Source organism: Sander lucioperca, chromosome 13, assembly GCF_008315115.2.
Source record: "Sander lucioperca isolate FBNREF2018 chromosome 13, SLUC_FBN_1.2, whole genome shotgun sequence".
Classification (NCBI taxonomy): Eukaryota; Metazoa; Chordata; class Actinopteri; order Perciformes; family Percidae; genus Sander; species Sander lucioperca.
Window position 1 is genome coordinate 13,601,734 of NC_050185.1, and position 21,955 is coordinate 13,623,688.

General features: G+C 38.7%; 1 protein-coding gene across 16 annotated transcripts in view; it reads left to right on the forward strand.

The window, feature by feature from the left end:
* The window catches only part of nrxn2a (neurexin 2a), a 120,073-nt gene that overhangs the window by 79,865 nt on the left and 18,253 nt on the right, over positions 1 to 21,955 (forward strand). For 14 of the 16 annotated variants that reach the window (XM_036008838.1, XM_036008839.1, XM_031320041.2 and 11 more), the window contains one exon: positions 19,812 to 19,993. In XM_036008838.1, coding sequence (XP_035864731.1) covers positions 19,812 to 19,993 — 182 coding nt within the window. Of the gene's footprint in view, positions 1 to 5,198; positions 7,122 to 19,811; positions 19,994 to 21,955 lie in introns of those variants that run through there. The other 2 variants (XM_031320042.2, XM_031320040.2) reach the window with 2 other exon arrangements.

Here is a 21,955-nt window from a genome sequence, read left to right on the forward strand (position 1 = left end):
CCCTTGCTGGGGCATCACGGCAGGTGTTGCGTCAAAGACTGTTTCCCTGTAGATGTCTTTCCTGCTACTTGCGATCTAATTGGAGATGAACAGCCAATCAGAATTGACCTTTTGATTCTGGTTGGTTTTGTGGCACACTTGTAACGCTGTGAAAATCTGAGCGAGCGTGTCTAGAGTTGAGCGCGTAGAGAGAAGAGGTTGAGAGCGAGGGAGACATGACCGGAGCGCAGCAGCGTCTACCTGCGAGCAGAGAAAGACATGCAAATACATTTATTGTGCACGAAAGAGGTTTTTGTTTACTCAAACTGAATTTTGCGAGTGTACATTTCTGTTCAAAATGCAATGTAATGCGCTTGCAAAATATAGTTCTCTGTGCTCAAAACATAGAGTTACTCGCTCAGGAATGTGACACATATATAACGCCATAGTCATCAACACATCCATGATTCATGGAAATGTTGTGTAAAACAAGCTCATATTTGTCCTTGTATTTATGTATGGTTTGCAAAAATGGGAACTGCTGGGCCCGTGAGAGAGAAGCAAAGTGTATGCGCGGTGTGCACACTCTACATTACGGCCAAGCATGCGCCCTTAAAATAGCATCTGAATAACGCGCCACTGACGTTAGACTAGGTTTTTCCTGGTCTGTGGCGGAACTGTTTACTGAAACTGCAAAATAGCACTAGGGAACGTTTGCGCCAGAACACGCCCCCTCTGTGCTGAACCGCACCCGGGAGCGCAAGTTCCTTCTCTAATTTACCGACGTGAGTCTATGGTGTGAAAAGTCCGCTGTGCGTCGGGTGCAAAACAGGAATGATACATGCGTCGGTGTACAAAGTCAATTGCGCTGGGTGCGAGATAGGGCCCTAAATCTCCAATTATTCCAGCAAAATACAAGGAATGTCATGTACAGATCTGCACCCAAACCTACTTGTTCCTTTGTCCATGGATTAACTTTCCACCTTTCAGTATTTTTTGAGATATGCTGTTAACCAAACCAAAAATAAAAGGACTAACATAACCTTGGCAGAATGAGTTATAAAAAGACCAGTTATAATAGAGCATTTTTAGAATATAAAATGTCTCTTCAGCCAATCAGTATAAGGTAATTTATTTAAAAGCTTTGGGACAAAGGTCAGTTTTCAGTCTACTTGGGGGGTACAGCTAAAAGGCCTTGCTTAGATTATAAGAAGTACAAAAGGCCTCAAGAAGTCCACAATATGCTTTGCAGTCCCTTAAGTCAATAAAAGACTCTTAACAACAATTTCAAAACATACTTGGAGCAAGTATAAGGTCTCAAACAAAGAAGTAATATAAACAGATTATCTGGTCTAAAAGTCTGCAGAACCTTGAACAAGATTTTGTGATTATGATGACACATTGAAGGTAATGTTTTACTTTAATGTAATCGGGCATGGCAAACCAAAGCAATATATTATTCACAATAAGGCCCTGGCAAAAGATGGCTTTCATCTAAAATTGACATCAAAATGACATAATCAGGCAATTTCTTGTGATTTAAGTAGCTACTTTAGTAAGATGAGAAGATAACACAACTTTTCACAGTGATGTCTGACCTACTGATGTCTAAAATTTCTAGTCTGAGGATATCACACATAATCATATATGAAAGGAATCATTAATTTATGAAGTATCATTGTGTAGTAACTTGCTAGGAAAAGAGATACTCGAAAGACATTACAAAGGAAAGAACTCTGTGTCCAATTTCCCACCATATAAAGTGAAGATTAAGGTTCTGGATAGAGTTAGTATAAAAACACATATATATATATATATATACAAACTGAACACATTAGTTTACAAGACCTAAATGTATAATATAACAATGACTATGGAAAGGCTGGTTTGCAAATCTTGATAATTGTAGTCCAGCATGAAGTATCATCATTCTCGACATTTTAAGGAGGTTAAGTTGTTGCCACCTATGTCCATCAGAGTTTTCAACCATAGCAGAACAGTAAACAGTAAAATCCATTATGCATTTCTGCTGGTGCTTTTTTTATTGTTAAAATAATGAGCAAGACAAGTAGATTGATGCAAGCCAATAACAAAGACAGGGCTTCCTCTTTGGCCAACTATCCTGCTGATGACTTTACAGGCTCATCATCAAAATTAGGCTCCAGAGTGAAGAGGGGAAAACACCTCAGCCAAGCACAAATTGTATTGTCTTCTGTGGTGGCGGCCCACTTCCCTCAAGTACTGGCTCAGGTATTACTTTTGAATGCCATGGCTAGACCGGGAAATAGACAGTTCAAGCAGCTCCTCTCACACTCTTGTCTTTTGCATCAGTCCAAAGCACAGAACATTTAGGAATTGTGGTTGGTCAAATGCAAGAGACTATTGCTCTTTTCCTCTTGTTAGTGGGGCTTTCTCTCTCTCTCTCTCTCTCTCTCTCTCTCTCTCTCTCTCTCTCTCGCTTTCCAGGAGACATGCTGAGGCTAGTAAGCTCAACTAAACAAGCAAATGGAATCTATTTTTGCCGGCGCCATGTGCAGCCAACAATATGCAACCTACTGTCATGTGCAGTGTCTTTTCAGTGGAGAGTGCACACAGTCTGCCAAGACACCGAAATTGCTATAAAAAAGTGGGAAATCATGTTTAGTCAAGGTGTGAATCTGGAGGAGTCCAGAAGCTCGCCTTAAACCACTGAACTCTGAACCTTTTGTTTAGCCAGATGTACCTGACCTCTTTTAGAAATATGAAATCTCCATCCATATATATTAGTTTTCATATTGTTGTCAGGTCTGCACACAACATAATCAAACAAACTATGAAATAAGTGAGCAGTTCTGTATATGTTTCTGTTCTGCTACATTATCTGATGATTCTGTCTCCTATACTGTTTATACATATATTTCTATCTGTCGATGGAACCATTGTGCATTTCAGAGCCTTCATATTTTTCATTCTCTCTCCTTCCCTTGCATCGTCTAAGCCAGGCTTATTTTAGGTGTTGTCATTTTTAGCCTAATGAAATCAACCAAACATCACAACTGCAGGCCATGCCTTTCAGAGGATGCTCGCATTATGAGTAATTAATCTGAAAGTGCTATGATTAATCCTGCTACTTTACCCCCTGGGGCGAGACGGGAAAAATCTTCTCTCACAAATCCTCCTGGGAACAAACAGTGCACATTTAGGTCTCTTAAGTCTTTCAAACGCTGCACATGTCTTCTCAGATCATGTCATTTGCAAGTTTGCAGGCCCCTTGACTTGTAGTTTTTCTACATAGAAATTTAAACATGTTCTGCTCATTGTTTCTGAACCATACGTATATTCCATACATGCAACATTATTTGATTATGCAAATGCATAGAGATCTGCCAAAGTTCTCTATGAGTCAAGGGGGAAAAAATTTAAAATAGCCTGCAGGAAAAATATAAAAATGCAAATCAAAGGTTTATTGGACTGGATATCTGTAGAAGTCGCAAATATAGGACATTCTATTTTCAAAATCTAGAAGTCAATTGGAATTCAATTAAGAATAAAGCTCATCCTCAAATCTATCACCATACATCAAATGGGTATTTGATGTGTATCCTGTATGAGGTTTGTCTAAGAGCTGCGTGAGATGCCCAACTTATTAAATAACCAAGGACAAGACAAGGTTAAATATACCCAGCCTCCCCCTTCTTGTTGTCCAGATAGCATGGCTTTCATCATGTTGAGCAACCCTCAAGCACGTAAATTGATTAATGCAAGCCTTTCATTCTAGACAGCTCACACCAAGATATCATCGCTGCCTAGAAAGATGCTCACATGCTGGAGAGCCTGACAGTCCAAGTCACTGGCTATTAATCATTCCACTTCAACTTCTCGTACCCACTCCTCCCGGTTATTGGGAATGAAATGCTGGTTTTATTTGCACATGATTGTGTTTAAGTTTGAAATAATTTCTAGTACAGCTGAGGGCAGCTGAAACTCGCTGAAGATTTGACAGTAGAAATACAGTAAAACTGACTTTTCCACTATCAGAGGATTATTGGTAATGCTTGTCATTGCATTCCACACCAAATAATCGTTACTGTAAATGTGTTGACATGCTATAGACAGAAAATGCTCTGCATCATCACTATGTCTGTTTGATTAAGCTGGCATGCACTTCCCCAGCATTAAGATTTACTGAACAATATATAGAAGAGGAAACACATAAAGGATTTAAATCTCCCTCTGATTGGATAGATGTGAAGAAAAAAATCCACAGCTTGTTAAAATGTATTTATGTTCATAATACCAGCAGATGAATGTCTACATGCTGCTCAGGCACTTGCCATTCTAGAGTGTTATGCTCTCACCCCTCCTCTGTTCTTTTTGTTCAATCAGCCTCGCTTCCCCCACACGCCCCACCCCCCCTCCCCTGCTTGAGTAATGGCCTGCCTCGCCTTCTTGTCACTATGAGAGGTGGTGCTGCATGGCTTGCCTCTGTCCTCCTGTTTCCATACGTGTCCTTTCAACCGACTAGGCAATCCCAGCTGATATCTCTATCGACCGTGATTTAGCTGATATCGCTACAGTCTCCCTTCCTCTCCCTTTACTTCTCCCCCCTGCAATCTCTATCCCTCTCTGTTACTCCCATCTCCTCTACCTCTGATCCCGCCCTACTTTGTCTCTCCTTTTCCGATAATGTGTTTATCCTCACAAGTGTCAATATACTTCCAATTCAACTTGCCATCATATTTCCCAACCCCAAAAACATGAGCAGCTCAGAAACTGTCAGAATACCCCTGAACTCCAATCAGTCACAGCTAGGAATAAGTTCTGCATGGCTAAGCAGCATGAGGACAGAGAGCTACTGAGCTCTCAAACAGAGGGGTGATTTGTATACAGATATGAGGTGAACACATCAGGCAGAGAGCAAATTGATTAGCAGTGTTAAAAGTTATGCAATGCAATGCTGGGAAAAGGCTTTGGAGGCACTGCTTTGATTTCTTTCAAATGGATGACATACCATAGCCTATAGCTTCCTCAGCCTAATGTAGTGAGCTGCATTATATCTTTTGACAGGTATTTGTGTTTCTTTTATCCTTTTAGCTCTCGAGTCTTTATGTTAGGAGCACATCCATACCAATACCCCTGTGTTCATTCTGTAACAGCTCTGACAGCTCACCTAAATCAGGCTCCTCCTCTGCAGTATGATTCCTACGTGTTACTGCCAGGACCTGCAAGCCTGTGCGCTGTGAATCTCTAGCATTTATTTATTCACACAGCCCATTTTCTTGCCTCACTATTTCCCTGTGTGTTTGCGTCGTGGCTGCCTGTTTTCTCTTTCGCTGTCTCTTCCTGTCTCTCCCTCCCTCCTGCTATCGCTCACAGACTCGCTCTCTCAGACGCACACAAACACACACACACACACACACACACACACACACACACACACACACACAGAGGCACATGCTGTGCCTCGCTGGATCAGAGCCTCTGACTACAGTATGCCTTCAGAAGAGCTCCTTTATCTCGCGTTCATTAGACCACAACTCCAAGCCAAGATTGTTATTGCGGGGGTCCAGACTGTCCTGGAATTTCACTCATCCGGGAGTCATGATACGGCGGTTCTTTTTAATTAGCATAATTTTTGCTGCAGCAGTCCAAGGCAGCATCACAGTGTCTGCTATCCAAGCCATCTCATCTGAGGAGAATCACCTTCCCTCCTCCAGAGACAGACGCATGCAGCTGTCACATTAACCGTTTCTCAGAGGCAGTACGCTGCAGATCTGGTCGAGGTAACGGGAGAGGAGAAAGGAAAAAAACGAGCAGCATTGAGGGGAATGCAGCAGTAGTCTGCATGAGACTGAGCAGGTGGAGCGCGAGGGAAGGATCATACATGCATTTGAAATAGAAACACTCTTGTGTGGATTTCTACCACACCAGAGGTTACCGTTTGCTGGATTTGCTCCGTCTGTGATAGAGTGAATGAGGAGCTACTGAGAAATTATTTATTTATTTTCTGGAATTTCTCCTTTACTGCGCTGCTGCAGATACTGCTCCCTCTCTCCCCCCCCCCTCTCTCTCTCTCTCTCTCTCTCTCTCTCTCTCTCTCTCTCTCTCTCTCTCTCTCTCCCTCTCTCTCTAACTCTCTCTCTCTCCCCCTCCCTATCTCTGTCCTCTTCCTTTTCCCGGGCTAAAGGGGAACAAAAGCACTGGTTCCTGCATCACCTTTTATCGCTGCATCTTCACTCACGCTTATTTTTTTTATCTCCTTGTCATTTTGCTTAATGAAATGATCCAGTTTCCCACGGAAGCGTGTTATGTCTTCTACTGCGGTGGAGGGGCACTCTTCTTAGTGGGCAGGCTCAGCTGCCCTACAGCTCTACCTGTGGGTGATGGAGACTCTTATCAGAATTCTTGTCACATGAAGCTCTTTCCTGCTACTTTTCATGCCTAAATATCATGGTTGAGCAACATGCCCGTTTGAAATCACAGGCGGATTCATCTCCATTCTTTATTTGGATGTGTATCTTTTCTGCATTGTGGATACACTCTGCTCACTTTCTGAAGAATGTGCTTTGGGATGGTTTTCAATGAGGTATTAACGCTGGCTTTTCTATGCAGTAGACATCTTGTCATGACAAAATGTTAAGCAAAAATAGATAAGTTGGTTGCTATTCAATTTCTTCTGCAAGAACATTAATTGGATTTTGACTGCTTTCTCGAAATCCTTTTTTTGTTTTGTTCTTTTTCTCACAAATTCAAAGGATATTTTTCCACCATCAACCAAACTAAGGGATTATGAAAGAAATGGGCCCAGATTGTCACTGAGATGCCCTGTGGTCTTCAAGTTGAACTGTCAGAGACCAAAGCTTGGCCAAGTTGTGTGTCCTGGGCCCATGAGGATCTAATATACATGGGTAGACTCTTTGCAGCCACCCCTGTGCTTGGACAGCGGAGCAGCTGGTTATGCTGTAGCCTAGGCATGGGCCTAAGTTATTGTTCAAGACTAGCTTTCTGGTTCGCCTTGCTTACTCTACTCCCCATCCAGACTGGAACAGCACGTGTGTCTTCTAGTCTCAGCACCACGCACCATGTCCACCATTTTCACAATAAGCATGGCACTGTTCCTATTGCCATCAACAGGATGCCTTTTCTTACCAGAGGGGGCCATGGTAAGACATTTCCCTCCAACATTCTCAGCTTGCTGTTTGCTGCCTCACTAATGCATCATTTTGATTTTTCTATCTGACATTTGTGGCATTTTATAGGTAAAGAGGGTTTATTTGTTCCCATATATTGGTGGCACAATTGGAGGCTCTTTTGTGACATACAGAGCGATACTGGATCCTTCACTATCTCTATTATTTGCTGCAGCCTCTGTGCATCATTAAACTCCTTTAGCCATCAGAAACAGTAGTGGTTGCTCTTTTCCCATGTTGCTTTTCAAGATGCTTCAGCACCAGTAGAGCTGTGTATTTTGTAAATGCACATCAATAGCATGATGAATCATCATTGCAAATCTCTTAATCTTTTTCCATGTGATTCTTAATTGTTTAAGCAGCGTAATGCACTCCCTGTAATGGAGCCAGTTTTGTGTCAAAGGTGATTGCTACAGTACACTGTAATTAGTGACGCATAACAATAGGCATAAAGCGATTATATGTACAGTTAGAGTGAGCGATGAAATAGAAACGATCTCCTTGCTTTTCCATGTGTGCTTAACGTATATAGAACAATCATCACAGGATTTATGGCAACCATTTTTTCTCGTCTTGATAATCTGTTCTACATTGTGCAATTTCAACTGAGAGATATGAAGTATTGACCTATCCTTAATAATCTGCATCAAATTGGCCACTCTACTTGAATTGGCTCCTTCAAAGTGCTGACACCAAAGTCATTGCTCCCTTTTGTTTGTACTTTTAAATTTCTGTCCAAAGACTCACTTTATGTCCTATAAAAAGAGACCTGATGGATTTGTATTGTCTTTTTCACCGCAGCAGTGTTGTCAGTTGCAAAAGGGCTAAAACTGTGATGAATTACATCTGCGCTATTATAGCCATATCATTCTGGACCAGGCTTTTACAGGCACGGCACAGCCTGTGATCAAACAGGCCTTAAAAAAAAACACTTCAAAGAACTCACTGATAAATTTTCAATTACCTCTATTGTAGATCTGTTCTACTCTAGGTTGTTCTGAAATATGTGCTTCAGAGCAAGAAATTCAATTTACTGCAAATGATATAGACAGTACTTAAAATTCACAAGTCATGTCCACCATGCCAAAATGCACTGTGTAGAATGCATATGCAGATTGGTTAACATTGATTGGATTAATGTTCTGAATTATGTAACCGTTATTACAGAAGCATAAACCATTTAAATAATAAATCCAACTTTGAATTTATTAACTGTCGCAAATGCCAAAATTGTGTCAACTAAGCTATCATTTTTAGACACTTGCTTTAATTTAACAGATATGCATGTGTGTCGAGGCTAGCCAAAGACTTCTGGAGGCCCCTGGGCTACGGCTATTTATAGGCCACCTACCCTGCTGCAGTGCCTCACACTCCTCATCCTAAACACAGGTTATTGCATGTATTATTACACTATTCTGGTAACAGGATACAGGATATGGCACACTCTTACACAAACACAGACTGGTTCAAATAATGAGCACAAAACATTCAGAGTACAGTTTGTGGAGAGTCATCCAGGTTATAGAACAGCCAGAAGCACCATGTAAAAAAACAGGATCAGTCGCCAGTGAATTAGTACTTGGAGATGCAATGATTATTCGATGAATTGATTAGTCATTTGCGAGATATATAATCTGCAACCATTTGGATTGTTTATTAATTGTTTAAGTGATTTTAAAGTCATTTAACCAAAAATGCTAACCATTCTCTGGTTCCAGCTTCTCCAATGTTAAGAGTTTCTGATTTTTATATCAATTTAAACAATCTCTTTGGGTGTTGGACTATTAGTAAGACAAAACAGGCTATTTGAAGCAACGCATTCTCATGAACAGGTCCATAGGACGAAAATGTATGCACACCCAAACTATGAGATCCTACAAAATTAAGAGACCGCCGGCTGGTCACGTGACGCCGGCTGGCTATGAGCTCCATGACGCCGAGCAGCAGTTGCTAGTTCTTTAAGACGCTACGGAGCTTTGTGATGCCGGCTACAGACCTCCGTTGTATCAGCGGTAGTTGGTGGTTCAGTTACCCGAAAATAGGTGACTTTGAGCCGGGTACAAAGCACCGTGAGCTGCCAGTCGTTTCGGCGGAGATTACTGTTAAATTTAGTCCACAAAATATGACCTTTTTTCTGCGACGAAAGTTAAGATTAGGCACCAAAACGACCATTTAAGATTAGGAAAAAGATTGTGGTTTGGATTAAAACACTCATAAGGAACACGCGTTTCCAGGGTGAAAGGCTTTAGTTTTCCCCAGGAAGCGTACTCCGCTCTCTGGCTTGAAAGTCCTATATGTTAACGCCCAGCCATCCACCCTGACCACCTCCCTATGAGGCCAGCCGCGTTCTTTTACAGCGGCCGTCAATGTAGTGAATACAGCAAAAAAAAAAAAAATGGAATGCTTACGAATTACAGTGCTTAGCATCACTTTGAATTCTAGGTAAATTGAGATGGGCATGTTAAGCTATTTTCTGTCATTTTGTAGACAACACAGTTAATCAATGAATTGAGAAAATATACAGCAGATTAATCAATAATAATAATAATTAAAAAAAAATTGGTGTAGTCTTAATTTGTTTTACAAGAAATTGCAAAAAAAAATGCATTTGTTTAATAATTACCGATGTACCTTTAAAATGTCCACCTTAACCCCTCCAAGTACAAGACACTTTATGGCTCAGTGGCCATTGGTGCATGACAGTTTAGCAAAGTATACCTTTTTTTTACTTCAACATAATCACATACGACACATTTACCTCATAAAGATAATAATTAATTTATAAGATTTCTGATGAAAATCCTCAGAATCTGGGTTGTAATTAATAAGAAATGATGTTTCCATGTGCCAAACAAAATACCCTACATGGGTGCACCAGATATTAAAATAACATTATTAAGAATGTTAACACATTGACTGAAGGAAGCCAAATCCCAATTTGAGACACATTATGTAACATGCTTACTGTCCTCAGTTCATATTCCAACCCTGCAGTGCCGTGACTCTGAGGTTTATTTTTATTTTGTGTGACCATCCATAACTAGTTGTTTTAAATGCAATGTTGTTTCAATGCAGGTGTTTTTTTTAACTTACCATTAACAACTATACTGCAAAAGAAAAAGCCAATAATACAACCCTCAGTGTCAAAGGCCTTGGATTTTCTCAACTGGAATGCAGGAAAGATTGCACTGTAGCTGACCCCTCATCACACCAGCATGTTCAACACATTCAGTGAAAATCTGCGGCACTTAGTTCTCCAGGGCCCCCATGTTGGTGTAAGAACTATCTGGCTGTGGCAAGGCAAAGAGCAGCTAATGCTTCCAGAGAATTGTCTCAAGTGTAGGAAATGGTTTAGTGAGCTTCTTTGAATGATGATATCTTTGAGCACAATTCAATATTTATTTAACAGATAGCAAGTTACCATTAGATCAATGCATTAAGTGTAAAAAAAAATGCTAATCCAGTGTCTCACTGCAGTCAGACGAAACGCAATGTTTATTTCAGCTGCAGAAAGGGAAAGCAAAAGGGACAGGGGTATCAGAAGGTCTATCAGAGAGGGCTCTATTCCCTCTAGGTCACATATTACATTACCCTCAAGGATTATCATGAGGCAGGCCTGCTTGTCATTTTGAGTTTTTGCCAACACGTTGAGGGTGAAACAAGTGGACAAGGCAAAGGACAGCGTGTAAGAGCAAAAATCAGAGACCAAGGTAACCACTGCTGTGCTCTAGATCTGCAGCAAAGCAGAACAAACAGGGGAATGTGAACCGAAGTGAAGAAAGCATTCGCTGTAATAGATAAAAGATAAACTAAGACACATAAGAAATGCAAGGGCTGCATTCTTAGCAAAATAGCCAGCAGTGGAAGAAGTACTCAGATCCTTTACCCAAAAAGTACAAGTACAGAAAGTAAAGTACAGAAGCATTATAAGTATCCAAAGTAAAAGTATGGTGATATATTAATGTCTTGATGACACAGAAACACATTCACTTTAGAATTTAACTATTGGTGAGAACTTATTTTTTGTTCCATATGACTTTGTTGTGTATTTTTTTAAAGGAATACTTCACCCTCAAAATGATGATTTGTATATCAATTACTCACCCTGTGTTACCTTGAATTCTCGAAAAGGCTTTGTTTTTCACACATACCTTCACAGTGACCAAAGAATCCAACAACCGAGAAAATTCTTGATGAATTGAAGTAATAGGGGGGCATGTCATCAAAAAATCCATTAACTCTCACACAACTTGTGCAGTATAATCCAAGTCTAACGCTTGGACAGGCACGTGAGTAGTGCACCTGAGCAAGCGTGAGACTGTTTATGCAGAGTTTTAAATAGTAAGGTTTATTGAAAATGCACATGTTTAGGAAGTATTCAGCATAAGACTGGTTAACTAAGGCTTGGATAATACTGCACAAGTTGTGTGATAATTTGTAAATGGATGTTTTGATATAGCCACTATTACTTCAATTAATCAAGAATTTTCTCCATTTTTGGATTCTTCACCAGGGAGGCATGTGAGAAATTCTTCAGGAATTCAAGGTAACACCGGTTGAGTAATTGATATACAAATGATTACTATGGAGGTGAAGTATTCCTTTAATTAGCACTTTAAGTAGCATAGTCTTCAGTGTGGTTGCAGATGTGTATGGGGGGTGGTAAGAGACCTGCAGTGTCTGCTCATATAGAATATTTCAAACAGGCATGAACACTTGAAAGCAATCTTCTAATTAATAGTAAAGGATGGAATAGAGGTGTATTGCATTGCAAATACAGTGCATGGACACCAACACAGAGAGGATGTTCATGGTGGTCTATTAAAAGAAGTACAGTGTTACAGTCATATCTTATTCAGTAAGTACATTATAGATTACATTGCCATGCTGTACCATTATATTGCATTGTAAGCCTCTGCTTACATGTCAGCTATCTTGATGTTTAGATTCTGACTCTATTATTGTGAAGGAACAAAGTAATCTCATTGTTCCCCATTTTATGAAAATGTATTAAGCTACAGTAGGAAGATTGTTAATGTAAAATTGCACCCATTTCACCAGAAAAAGTCATGAAGTGGGGCTGCAACAGAGAACATTCCACCTACTATAAATATAACCTCATCATTTTCAAAGTTTTCGGTCTCGTAACATGCTGAAAATCTTGCCGTCTCTGAGTAAAGAAGAGATGAGCCAAGAATAGAATGTATAAACGGCTTGTAAACAGTACCACAGAAGTGCTCCATCAACACCTGCTGCAAAGTGATTCTAGAAAACCTCTATAGTCATTGTGAAGACAAAATGTAGGTCTGAGGATTGTGCAGTTAAATCACTATACAGTACTTTAGGATATTGAAGTCTCAAGAAAGTTCTCAAGGAAATAATCTCTTGGTAAAATTTGGTTTTGTCAAAATGCAAAACAGCATCATGAGTGTTCCTTTGTTTCCAGTATATAAGCAATATAGGGACTGCTTAATATCTTTTTAGGATCTCAGACATCAGATTTGTCATTGAGTATAAAGTCCCCTGTCGTTAATATTAAAGATGTAATCTTTAAGGTTCAGTCCAAGTTTATCTGGCAACACCAAGCAACAAGTGTGGTTTAACACTACAGCAAACACTCCTTGAGCAGCTACCTTGTCAGAAAAAAAACAGGTGTATCCGTTTACAACCCAGTCAAACAAACCCACGTTGTTTTTTTATAGATGCATTTTTGATTGATAATTATAGTTGTTTGCTTCGCAATAAAAGCTACCCTGTGTCTTGAATGCTTTGAATGTGAAACAGCAGTTGTAGGAAATGTTCAGGAAATGTTAACTTTGCATAAGCAGTAACTTAAAAGGAGACCCCACCATCTTAGCATTGCACTGCTATAACATCGTCAGACTCATGATGGACTTGATGTGTTTTTTTAAAATAAATATTAAAATCAATGCAGCAGAACCAGATATATCATCTTTCTTATTTCACGCATTTAACAATTCGGTCAGATGTTTGGGTGTATTGTCCTAGTAGTAAAGCCTGACATCCGGCACCATTCCCCTCCACTTCCGCTAACTGCACTTTCTATTTTGCAAGGCTACGGTCACTGCATCTGTGGCTTAGCGCCGGCCAAGATAATTGTGATTGGTTTAAAGAAATGTAAACAAGCCAGAGCGTTTTTTTCCATTATTCTAGAATAATAACTTGTGCAGACAGACCATACTCCAGCACTGACAGCGCCGTGGAGATAGGTCTGTAGCCTTGAGCTGCTAGCATCAAACAGAGATGAAGAGCAGGCTACAGAGGTCTGGTAAACTAATTTCTTTCTAACTCCACACCCCCACATTTTTAAACTTGTACTTTTCAGTCCCAACTGGCATTTAACATATCCAATTTAGCGCAGCTCCCTCTGGAGCCACAAAAGGCTTTATACAACAATGTTCACGTGTGGCAGTACTTCCCAAGACCTGTAAACAAATCTGCAGAGTTGCCCTTTAATAAAGCTCTGGCAGTAAGGGAGTAAGGGAGTAAGGGAGTAAACAGTAAACGAAGAGGCTGATATTAATGAGATAAAATTACGCTTGATGACACGCTGCATATTTTCCTGTGAATTCTTTGGGCGTGTAAAAGCTTTTGAGATTTGAATCCAAAGTGGGAATGGCGGACTCCGCCACTAAGATGAAAACTAGTCGGCTTTATATTGAGCTAATCAATGAATGTAAATACATTTGAACGACTATTGAGGAATGAACTACAACCATATAGTATCATTTACTTTAAATGCAATTCATTATTTTATTTTATTTTTTATTGATTTTTAGTTTAACAGACACACCAACAACAGAAAAAAATATATATACATATATATTTACACAAAAACATACAACAGAAAAATCCCAACCAAACGAAGAGCAGACGCTGCATTGTCTTCAAACTAAGTTCAAAGAAGTATGGGAAGAAAAAAAAAAAGAAAAGAAAAAAAAAAAAATATACATATATATATGAAATAACAAACTAACTAGTACTGTACAAGAAATAAGTACATACAGATTAAACCAAACACAGTGAAGTCAGAGTCTCTGCAGGAAGGAATGCTGTGGTCTCCAAAGTCTCCAGAATCTGTCGGAATTATGATTGAGGTCATAAGTCAGTTTCTCCAAAGGGAGAAGAGACGATATCTGTGACAACCACATACCGACCGTTGGGCTTGCGGGGCAGACCACCTCAGTAAAATATATTTTTTAGCTAGAAATAAAAGAATTATCGACATATATTTGGTGTCCGTGTCAAAACGATTTTCCGAAGTAATAATGTAAACTGTTTACTGATAACCTCCTGGACCACAGAATGAACGTCTTTCCAAAATGTCTGGATGTGATCACATGGCCAGAACAGGTGAATAAATGTACCCTTGTGTGTTTTACATTTATCACAAAGATTTGAACTGTGGGGAAACATTTTCTGGAGGCGAACAGGTGTAAAATAAGTCCTATGGAAAGACTTAAAATTCTGTTCATGTATAGAAATCAAAGTACATTTTGGGAAGATTCTATTGCAAATCTTGGTCCAATCTGCAGACCTAAATGTGACCTCCAGTTCACTTTAAATGCAATGAATTTTTAATATAGAATGTACAATATTTGTGCTAATACAGTTATAGGCGGGAATATAAGGAAAGACCAGCTAATTTAGCTGACAACTGACACAAATATTCCAGTAATAATTGTAAAAAAATTCAGAGACATAAATCTGAAAAGCTGTAAAAATGAAGGCCACAAGTATTCTTGACATAAAGGCTGTTCTGGTGCATTTTTGGGGAATTACTTTGCGACTTTTGCAATAGGAGGAAGCATAAATGCAGTATTTCAGAACTGCATTTGAGTTCAATTTCACCCCAAATCATCTGAAGGTTGAGTGGGAGAAACATTAACGTTATTATAGAAGAAGGGGATCATTTGAGGCGCTCTGAGCTGCAGACGTTCAATTTGAGAACTGACAGTTTGGATACATCTTGCTGATCGAAAGAAAAGACAGCAATTGAACCATAATACAGCTGAAGTCTGCATGCGCCAGCTGTATCTGCAGTTATTTAAGCTTCACAAGATTGTCAGTGTGGCTTTTAATTGATCCAATTCAATTGATTGATTTGATTCCTAAAGTCTCTGTTCGCTGTGATGACACTTTAACTTGAAGACCGTATGTCCTCTCTGTCAGGCTTTACACTGCACCATTCATTCTCATCATTTCACTGAGCTGTATTTAATAGACCATGGAAGATGTGTGCCTCAGATACCATAAGTCAGACGACAAATTCAAACTTAATATCTCTCCATAACTCCCCATTTCTGCAAAACTGCTCACAGTTTAGAGATTAATGTGAGTTCATATTCTTAAACCTACATTGTGTAATGTTTTGAGTTGATTCTTCCAACTAATTAAAGTATTCTTGTAAGTGTAGAATCTGACATTCAGAATCATTCAGAATACATACGAGCGACTCGCTCGAATGACAGCAGCCATGAGCGCCTCCGTCTTTAAAATACATTAGCAAAAGAGGGACATACCTCCGCATTTCGCCCTCTTACACCTATTAGATTACTCGCCAGGGAAGCGAAAAAGAGAATTAAAACGACAATGCGACAGGCAAAGCAACAAGACCAAAGTTAATATTGGATTGGCTAGAACAGCTGCGTGTAAATGATGGAGAGAGCTAATTTCTGGTTCGGCCACCATAGGAGGAAGAGCTAGAAAGTAATATTCAGTTGGTTGTCATATACAATTTCACCGCTAGATGGGAGAAATTCTTACACAATGTAGCTTTAATCAGTCAGTTTTGATTTTCCAGTACTGGAGGTCGTTCAGAAATGTTTATGACTGTGAAAAACCTCGCCCATATGTAACCATAGCACTCAACTATAAACATTCATGTACTCTACTAGTGTGGTTCACTATCTCCAGAAAATGTGATTAAATTGCTATAAGAGTATGAGTAATTTACTGTTTGTTCCACTGCTGCTGTTTGTAATGTTACAGCTAATACTAGTGGCCATTTGAATGTCATGATTCTTTTTCAGCCTCTAAAAGGTCATGATTAGTATGAGAGCTAATACTCTCTCACAAACTCAGGCCACATGAATTGTCAGATTCTCTACAACAGGAGGCTCAGGAGGCGCGTTTAAACCTTTTCACATCAAAACTGTTATGTGTAATGCAAATGATCACCAGCGTCTCAGTGTATTTTGCAAGTCCTATGAGCATGTTGGCTCGTCTCTGGCGTATTCAGCTGGCTGAGAGCACAAATGAAAAGGACAGGATGTTTGAGTGGGTAGTATACATCTTGGCACAAACAAAGAATCCATAGTGTTGAATTTGTTGTATAGACATCTAGAAAGACACAACATCATGCTTGCTTTATAGAAATCTCTGAGCTGCATTTCCACCATCACAATGTCTATAAAAAGCAGATGAATCACCATATGATTCTGCTGCTCTCTGTAATATATTAAACCAACAAAAGAGCTTTAATATGTTTACAAGTGAATGTTTACAGTGAATATGCTAACGCACCACCTATATTATATTCATGAATAATATGGCAAGCATCAAGAGTATAACAATGCCTGTGTACAGTATAATTAATTATCAAGGTTCCCAGTGATATACAGCACACATTGCAGTTGAGAATCTCCAAGGGAGCCCCATTATTCGAGCACAGATGCATTGTATGGCCATGAGAGCCGGGCAGAGCGCTCCCGTGAGATAGACGGCAGAGAGAGAGAGGAGAGCTGTTTCAAGGGAGAGAACTGTGATGTTTATGGTAATAATCTTAACAAGACTGATTTAGTGTCTGCTTTATTTGATGCAGGTCAGAGAGAAGAGCAGAGATAGCAGGAGGCAGAAAGGTGTAATGAAATCCTTTTACGTTATGACTAATGCAGTAGTTACTGCTGTCTATAGACAGATGCTTCTGTGATTTCCTGCACGTGCATTCATATTCAATATTTTATGATACACATTACAAGAGTATGTGTTACCTCCTATTCACCCTTTGACTTTTTCTTCGTGTGCTCATGTTCCTACAGCACTGCACAAAACACTACAGTTCCCATGTTCATTAGGTTGTTGTAGTGAGGTGTTTCCTTGACAATGGAAAACCTTTTTCTTTACATTGGAAGAAATCATTTTCTAAGTTCTTAACAACAACACAACAAAAAAAGAACGTGCAATTCATGGTTTCACTTGTGCAAACCAAAAACACATGTAGCCTGTTAGATGACTGGTAAACTGCAATATATCTGACTTGGAACTTACTACCACAGAAGTCCCTGAAATTCAATCAAATACAGATGCTTCACATCCACCAAAGACCGTCAATGTAATTAAACCCAAATTTAATTGTTATGGCGTAATATCGTCAATGCACAGTATTTTAATTCTCACACGGCCAACTCTGTAATCACACAACCGTCTTGATACCATCCCATATCATGTAGGCGCATTATCACATGTTAAATCATATGAAATAGATTTTTTCACATGAGATGTCTTACATTTCACATGCGAAATATCTGAAAATTGTTTCTGTGTATGATATGATCAAATGTGAATTGGTGGTCCACATTTAACATTGTGTTCTTTTGTAATCATTTTTGTATTTTTTTTTAATCATAGCTTAGTTACGATCAAAATGATCCAGTTTTATAATAGTGACATTTTCCTCACTACATTGCAAAATGTAATGTGTGTAATGATCTACACTGGGTTTCAGGCATCTAAAATTGGGTACAAAAAGTTCACAAGGTTTGATTCTCCTGAGTATCCTATTTAAATTGATGTTTAAGGCTATATTGCACGGAGAAATTGGAAATGACACCAGATGTGAAATTGGATCTCAAAATAAGGTGATTGACCACATCATGGCTTGCCTGATTTTTTGTTTGGTTTCACAAGAACAAAAAAATCATGAAGGGTTGTACAGTGTAATGAAATGCAGTATTATAGCCTGTGTGAAGCTCAATGTTTGATTTTTGTTGTGCTTGTTGTAGTGCAACATACATTATCAGCATAATAATTTGATGCAGGGCTGTTTTAGTAGAATTTATTAGATTGTACATGGGTGCATGATGTTGTGTCCAAAAATCCATTTCAAATCCATGTAAAAAGCAAAGAGGTCTATATTCAAGCGGAAAGAGAAAAGTGATTTAATTGAGCAGAAATGAGGGCAGACTAAGAGGCCAGAACCAGATAACATTCACAGAAAGAAACCAATAAAACCACTCATTGAGACTCCGTGACGTAACTAATGTCACCGACTCACATTTGACTGCAAATCCCAGACGTGAAAACCTCAGTGAGAAAAATTTGATTAGAAACAAACGCTGTCCTTTCAATTAAAGTCAAAGTCAGTACAAGGTGTTTTCAAGTCTTTGGATTAAGTGTTTAATGTTAAAAAGGCATCCATCCAGCAATTGAATCCTGTCAGTAACAACCCTGTGTGGTGAGTGCCCATTATACTGAACAGAAGAGTACTCAAGTCTTCGTACATGGTTAAAATCGAGGCTACAGTTTTGTCTCAAGTGTTTTTCTGTGCTTCACTTAAGACTTCAGGAATTGAAGAAAATCAGTTGTAAAAACAAAATTTAGGTTTTAGATGTTGAAGCAAACCCAGAATAACATGTATTTGTGATGTACTATTACAGGTATTTGTTGTTTCTCATGACTACGCATCTATCGGAGCGTAATGTTTTCATCTGAGGACGGCAGTTTGTCTCTCTATTTGCATTCAATAACACCTGCAGTCCGAACCCCTCGACACTGAGAAAGCTAACTTTGACTCAACTTAAACTTGCATGGACTGCATTAAATGGAATATAGCTCTGATTCTGTTGCTCTCACACAACACAAATGAAATCATATTGCTAATTTAATGAACAATCCAAGGTGACGGAGAGGTTAGCAAGATATCATATCACATCATGAAAAGGTGTCTGATTTACAAGCTGAGCAGCAAATGGATTTTAGCACAAGCCTGCATGGTTTTTCACAGGGATTTCAGTGATTCCAGCAGGACTTGTAAATGAAGAATTAACACCAACTCATTCATCTCAAGAACTAGAATCCTTCTGAGTGCATATGAATAAATTGCATGATAAAAGTTATCATGCAAGTTGGATGAATTTTAATCAGGTTTAGGTTGATGTTTTTCACATTAATCATTTCCTTTTTCACATTTTATATTAAGCGAATTGGAAAGTAAAAGCTTAAATTATTAGGAATCCCATGTACCTGGATGTTGCATGGATGATGTACCAGCAACAACGAAGGTACAAGGTCAGAACATGTAAACAGTGTGGGCGCCCTCATAAATATAAAGCACATAAACAAAATAGCTTGATAGCGCTTAATTACTGCAGATGATGTTTGACGAAGAGGTGAAGCTAGTCCGAAGTAGAGACCAGGCGAATGATAATTACACTAAATGATAAATTTTTCGTGTTAGGAAATAGTTCCAATACATTATTCAATTTCAATTCAATGTCATTTATAGTGTCAAATACCAACAGGAGTTATCTCAGGACACTTTACAGATAGTGTAGGTCTAGACCACACCCTATCATTTACAAAGACCCAACAAAAATATACAACGAATAAATCTTTTTCCTCCTTCTGTCTTTTTTTCCCTAGCTGGGACCACGTACATCTTTGGGAAAGGGGGGGCTCTCATCACATTCACCTGGGCCCCGAATGAGCGGCCGAGCACCCGAGCCGACCGGTTAGCCGTGGGCTTCAGCACTCAGCAGAAGGATGCCATCTTGGTGCGAGTGGAGAGCACCCATGGGCTCGGAGACTATCTTCAGCTGCACATAGTAAGTATGGGAATCAGATTTTGGGGCTTTAAGCATAAATGTCAGTATTCACATGATCTTAGGCAATACTATAAATAGTTGTGCACATTCCTTTTCTGGTTTCCAAACCCAGAAATCAGGAAGCTTATATTTCCGAAATGTGGAGGAATATACTGTAGACAATCAATGTAAGAATGACTGCGCAGAGATTGTCAGATATGTTTTGCCTTATATTTTCTGCATCCACAAGTTCAAAATCATGTTTTGAATATTTGAGGGAAGACATAATTACCTGTACAGCAAGTCACAAATTACCTGGAATAGCACTTATGGTCTTTCCTATTGTGCTATTGAATGTATTACTCTGTGAACATGGACACAAAGAAACATTATATTTATAATTATAAAAGCAGTGTAAAAACAACAACCAAATACTTAGATCTCGTGAAAATCAGGACATTGTGAATTGGGCAGCTAACTGGAGCAATGGAAACTAGTCCACTCTGTCTGCAAACACAAGATAACAAACTTCCAGATCATGTTCTACCATTGTCTACATAATGCCTGAGCATATCAGTGAGCAACATTATTATGAGTAATATTTTTCCAGTTTTTGGGCATACGCAGCTGGTGACTAACACTTAAATTATTTTTATTTTATTTTTTAATTGGTGAGAAAAGGAGCTCAAAATCAAAAAAAGATAAAACATTTCTTCAGTTCATATTTACAGTAGGTGGCTCTTATGCAATTTGGGATAGTACAGCTGAAAGTATAGTGTCATACAAGTATTGTCAGTAGCAACAATGTAATTGTTGTAAATTAAAAGTGGTAGAATGACCGCAACAGTAAAAAGGATTTAGATAAAGTTGTTTTAACCAAAATGAGGGAAATATCATAATGTCTTCCTAGATATGTTGATAAAGGCACAAAAAGACTTTCTGGTATAGTACTGATGCTGCAGTCTTGATTAAATTAAATAAAAGAGAAACATATATATATATATATATATATATATATATATATATATATATATATATATATATATACATGATAAAAATATACATGATAAAAATGTTTTTATTATTTTAAATGTTTACACGCCATATGAATGCTACCAAAATGAAAATGAATATCTTAATAGGCTAGCCTTTATCAGCTCATTCATTAAAGAGAGTGAAAGTACTTGCATTTTTGTGATGGGTGATATGAATGCAGATATGTTAGATGTTAACTCTCTATTTGCCAAACACCTTAATCAGTTTTGTATAAACAGTAAGTTAGTTCTCTCAAGTAAAATGCTGTTACCAGTAGACAGTTATACATATATCTGTGAAGCATGGCATACAACATCTTGGCTAGACCACTGTATATGTACAGCTGATGCTCATGATTGCTTGGAAGTTTAGATTCTGTATGGTCTAGCAACAGCAGATCACATACCTGTCTCCATAATAATACATCTTGACAGTCTACCTGAGCTGACTAGCTATGATAATGATGATAATAATGAGCAAAATAGAAGAGTGGACTGGGCAAAGCTCACAGAATATGATCTATGGAAGTACAACGCACTGAGTGATAATAGTCTTAGTAATATTGATATACCACTTGAAGCTATTTTGTGTGGCAACTTAAATTGTAAGAGTCACAAACATCATAGTGATATAGTTATTATGTATGACAAAATTGTGAACTGTTTAATGTCAGTAAATTATTCATCCAAGAGAGAAGAAAGCATAAGATTAGACCAGGATGGAACGAATATGTGTCTGAACTTCATGTGGAGGCTAAGGAAGCTTTTTGGAGCTGGGTATCATCTGGAAAATTTAGGTATGGCCCAGAGTTTGAACATAAGAAAAAGGCAAATGCCAGGTTTAAATATGCTGTACGCTTTATCAAAAGTAATGAGCAGATGATGAGGGCAAATTCTATGGCAAGAAAGTTTCAGCAGAATGATTTGTATGAATTCTGGAAGGAAGTGA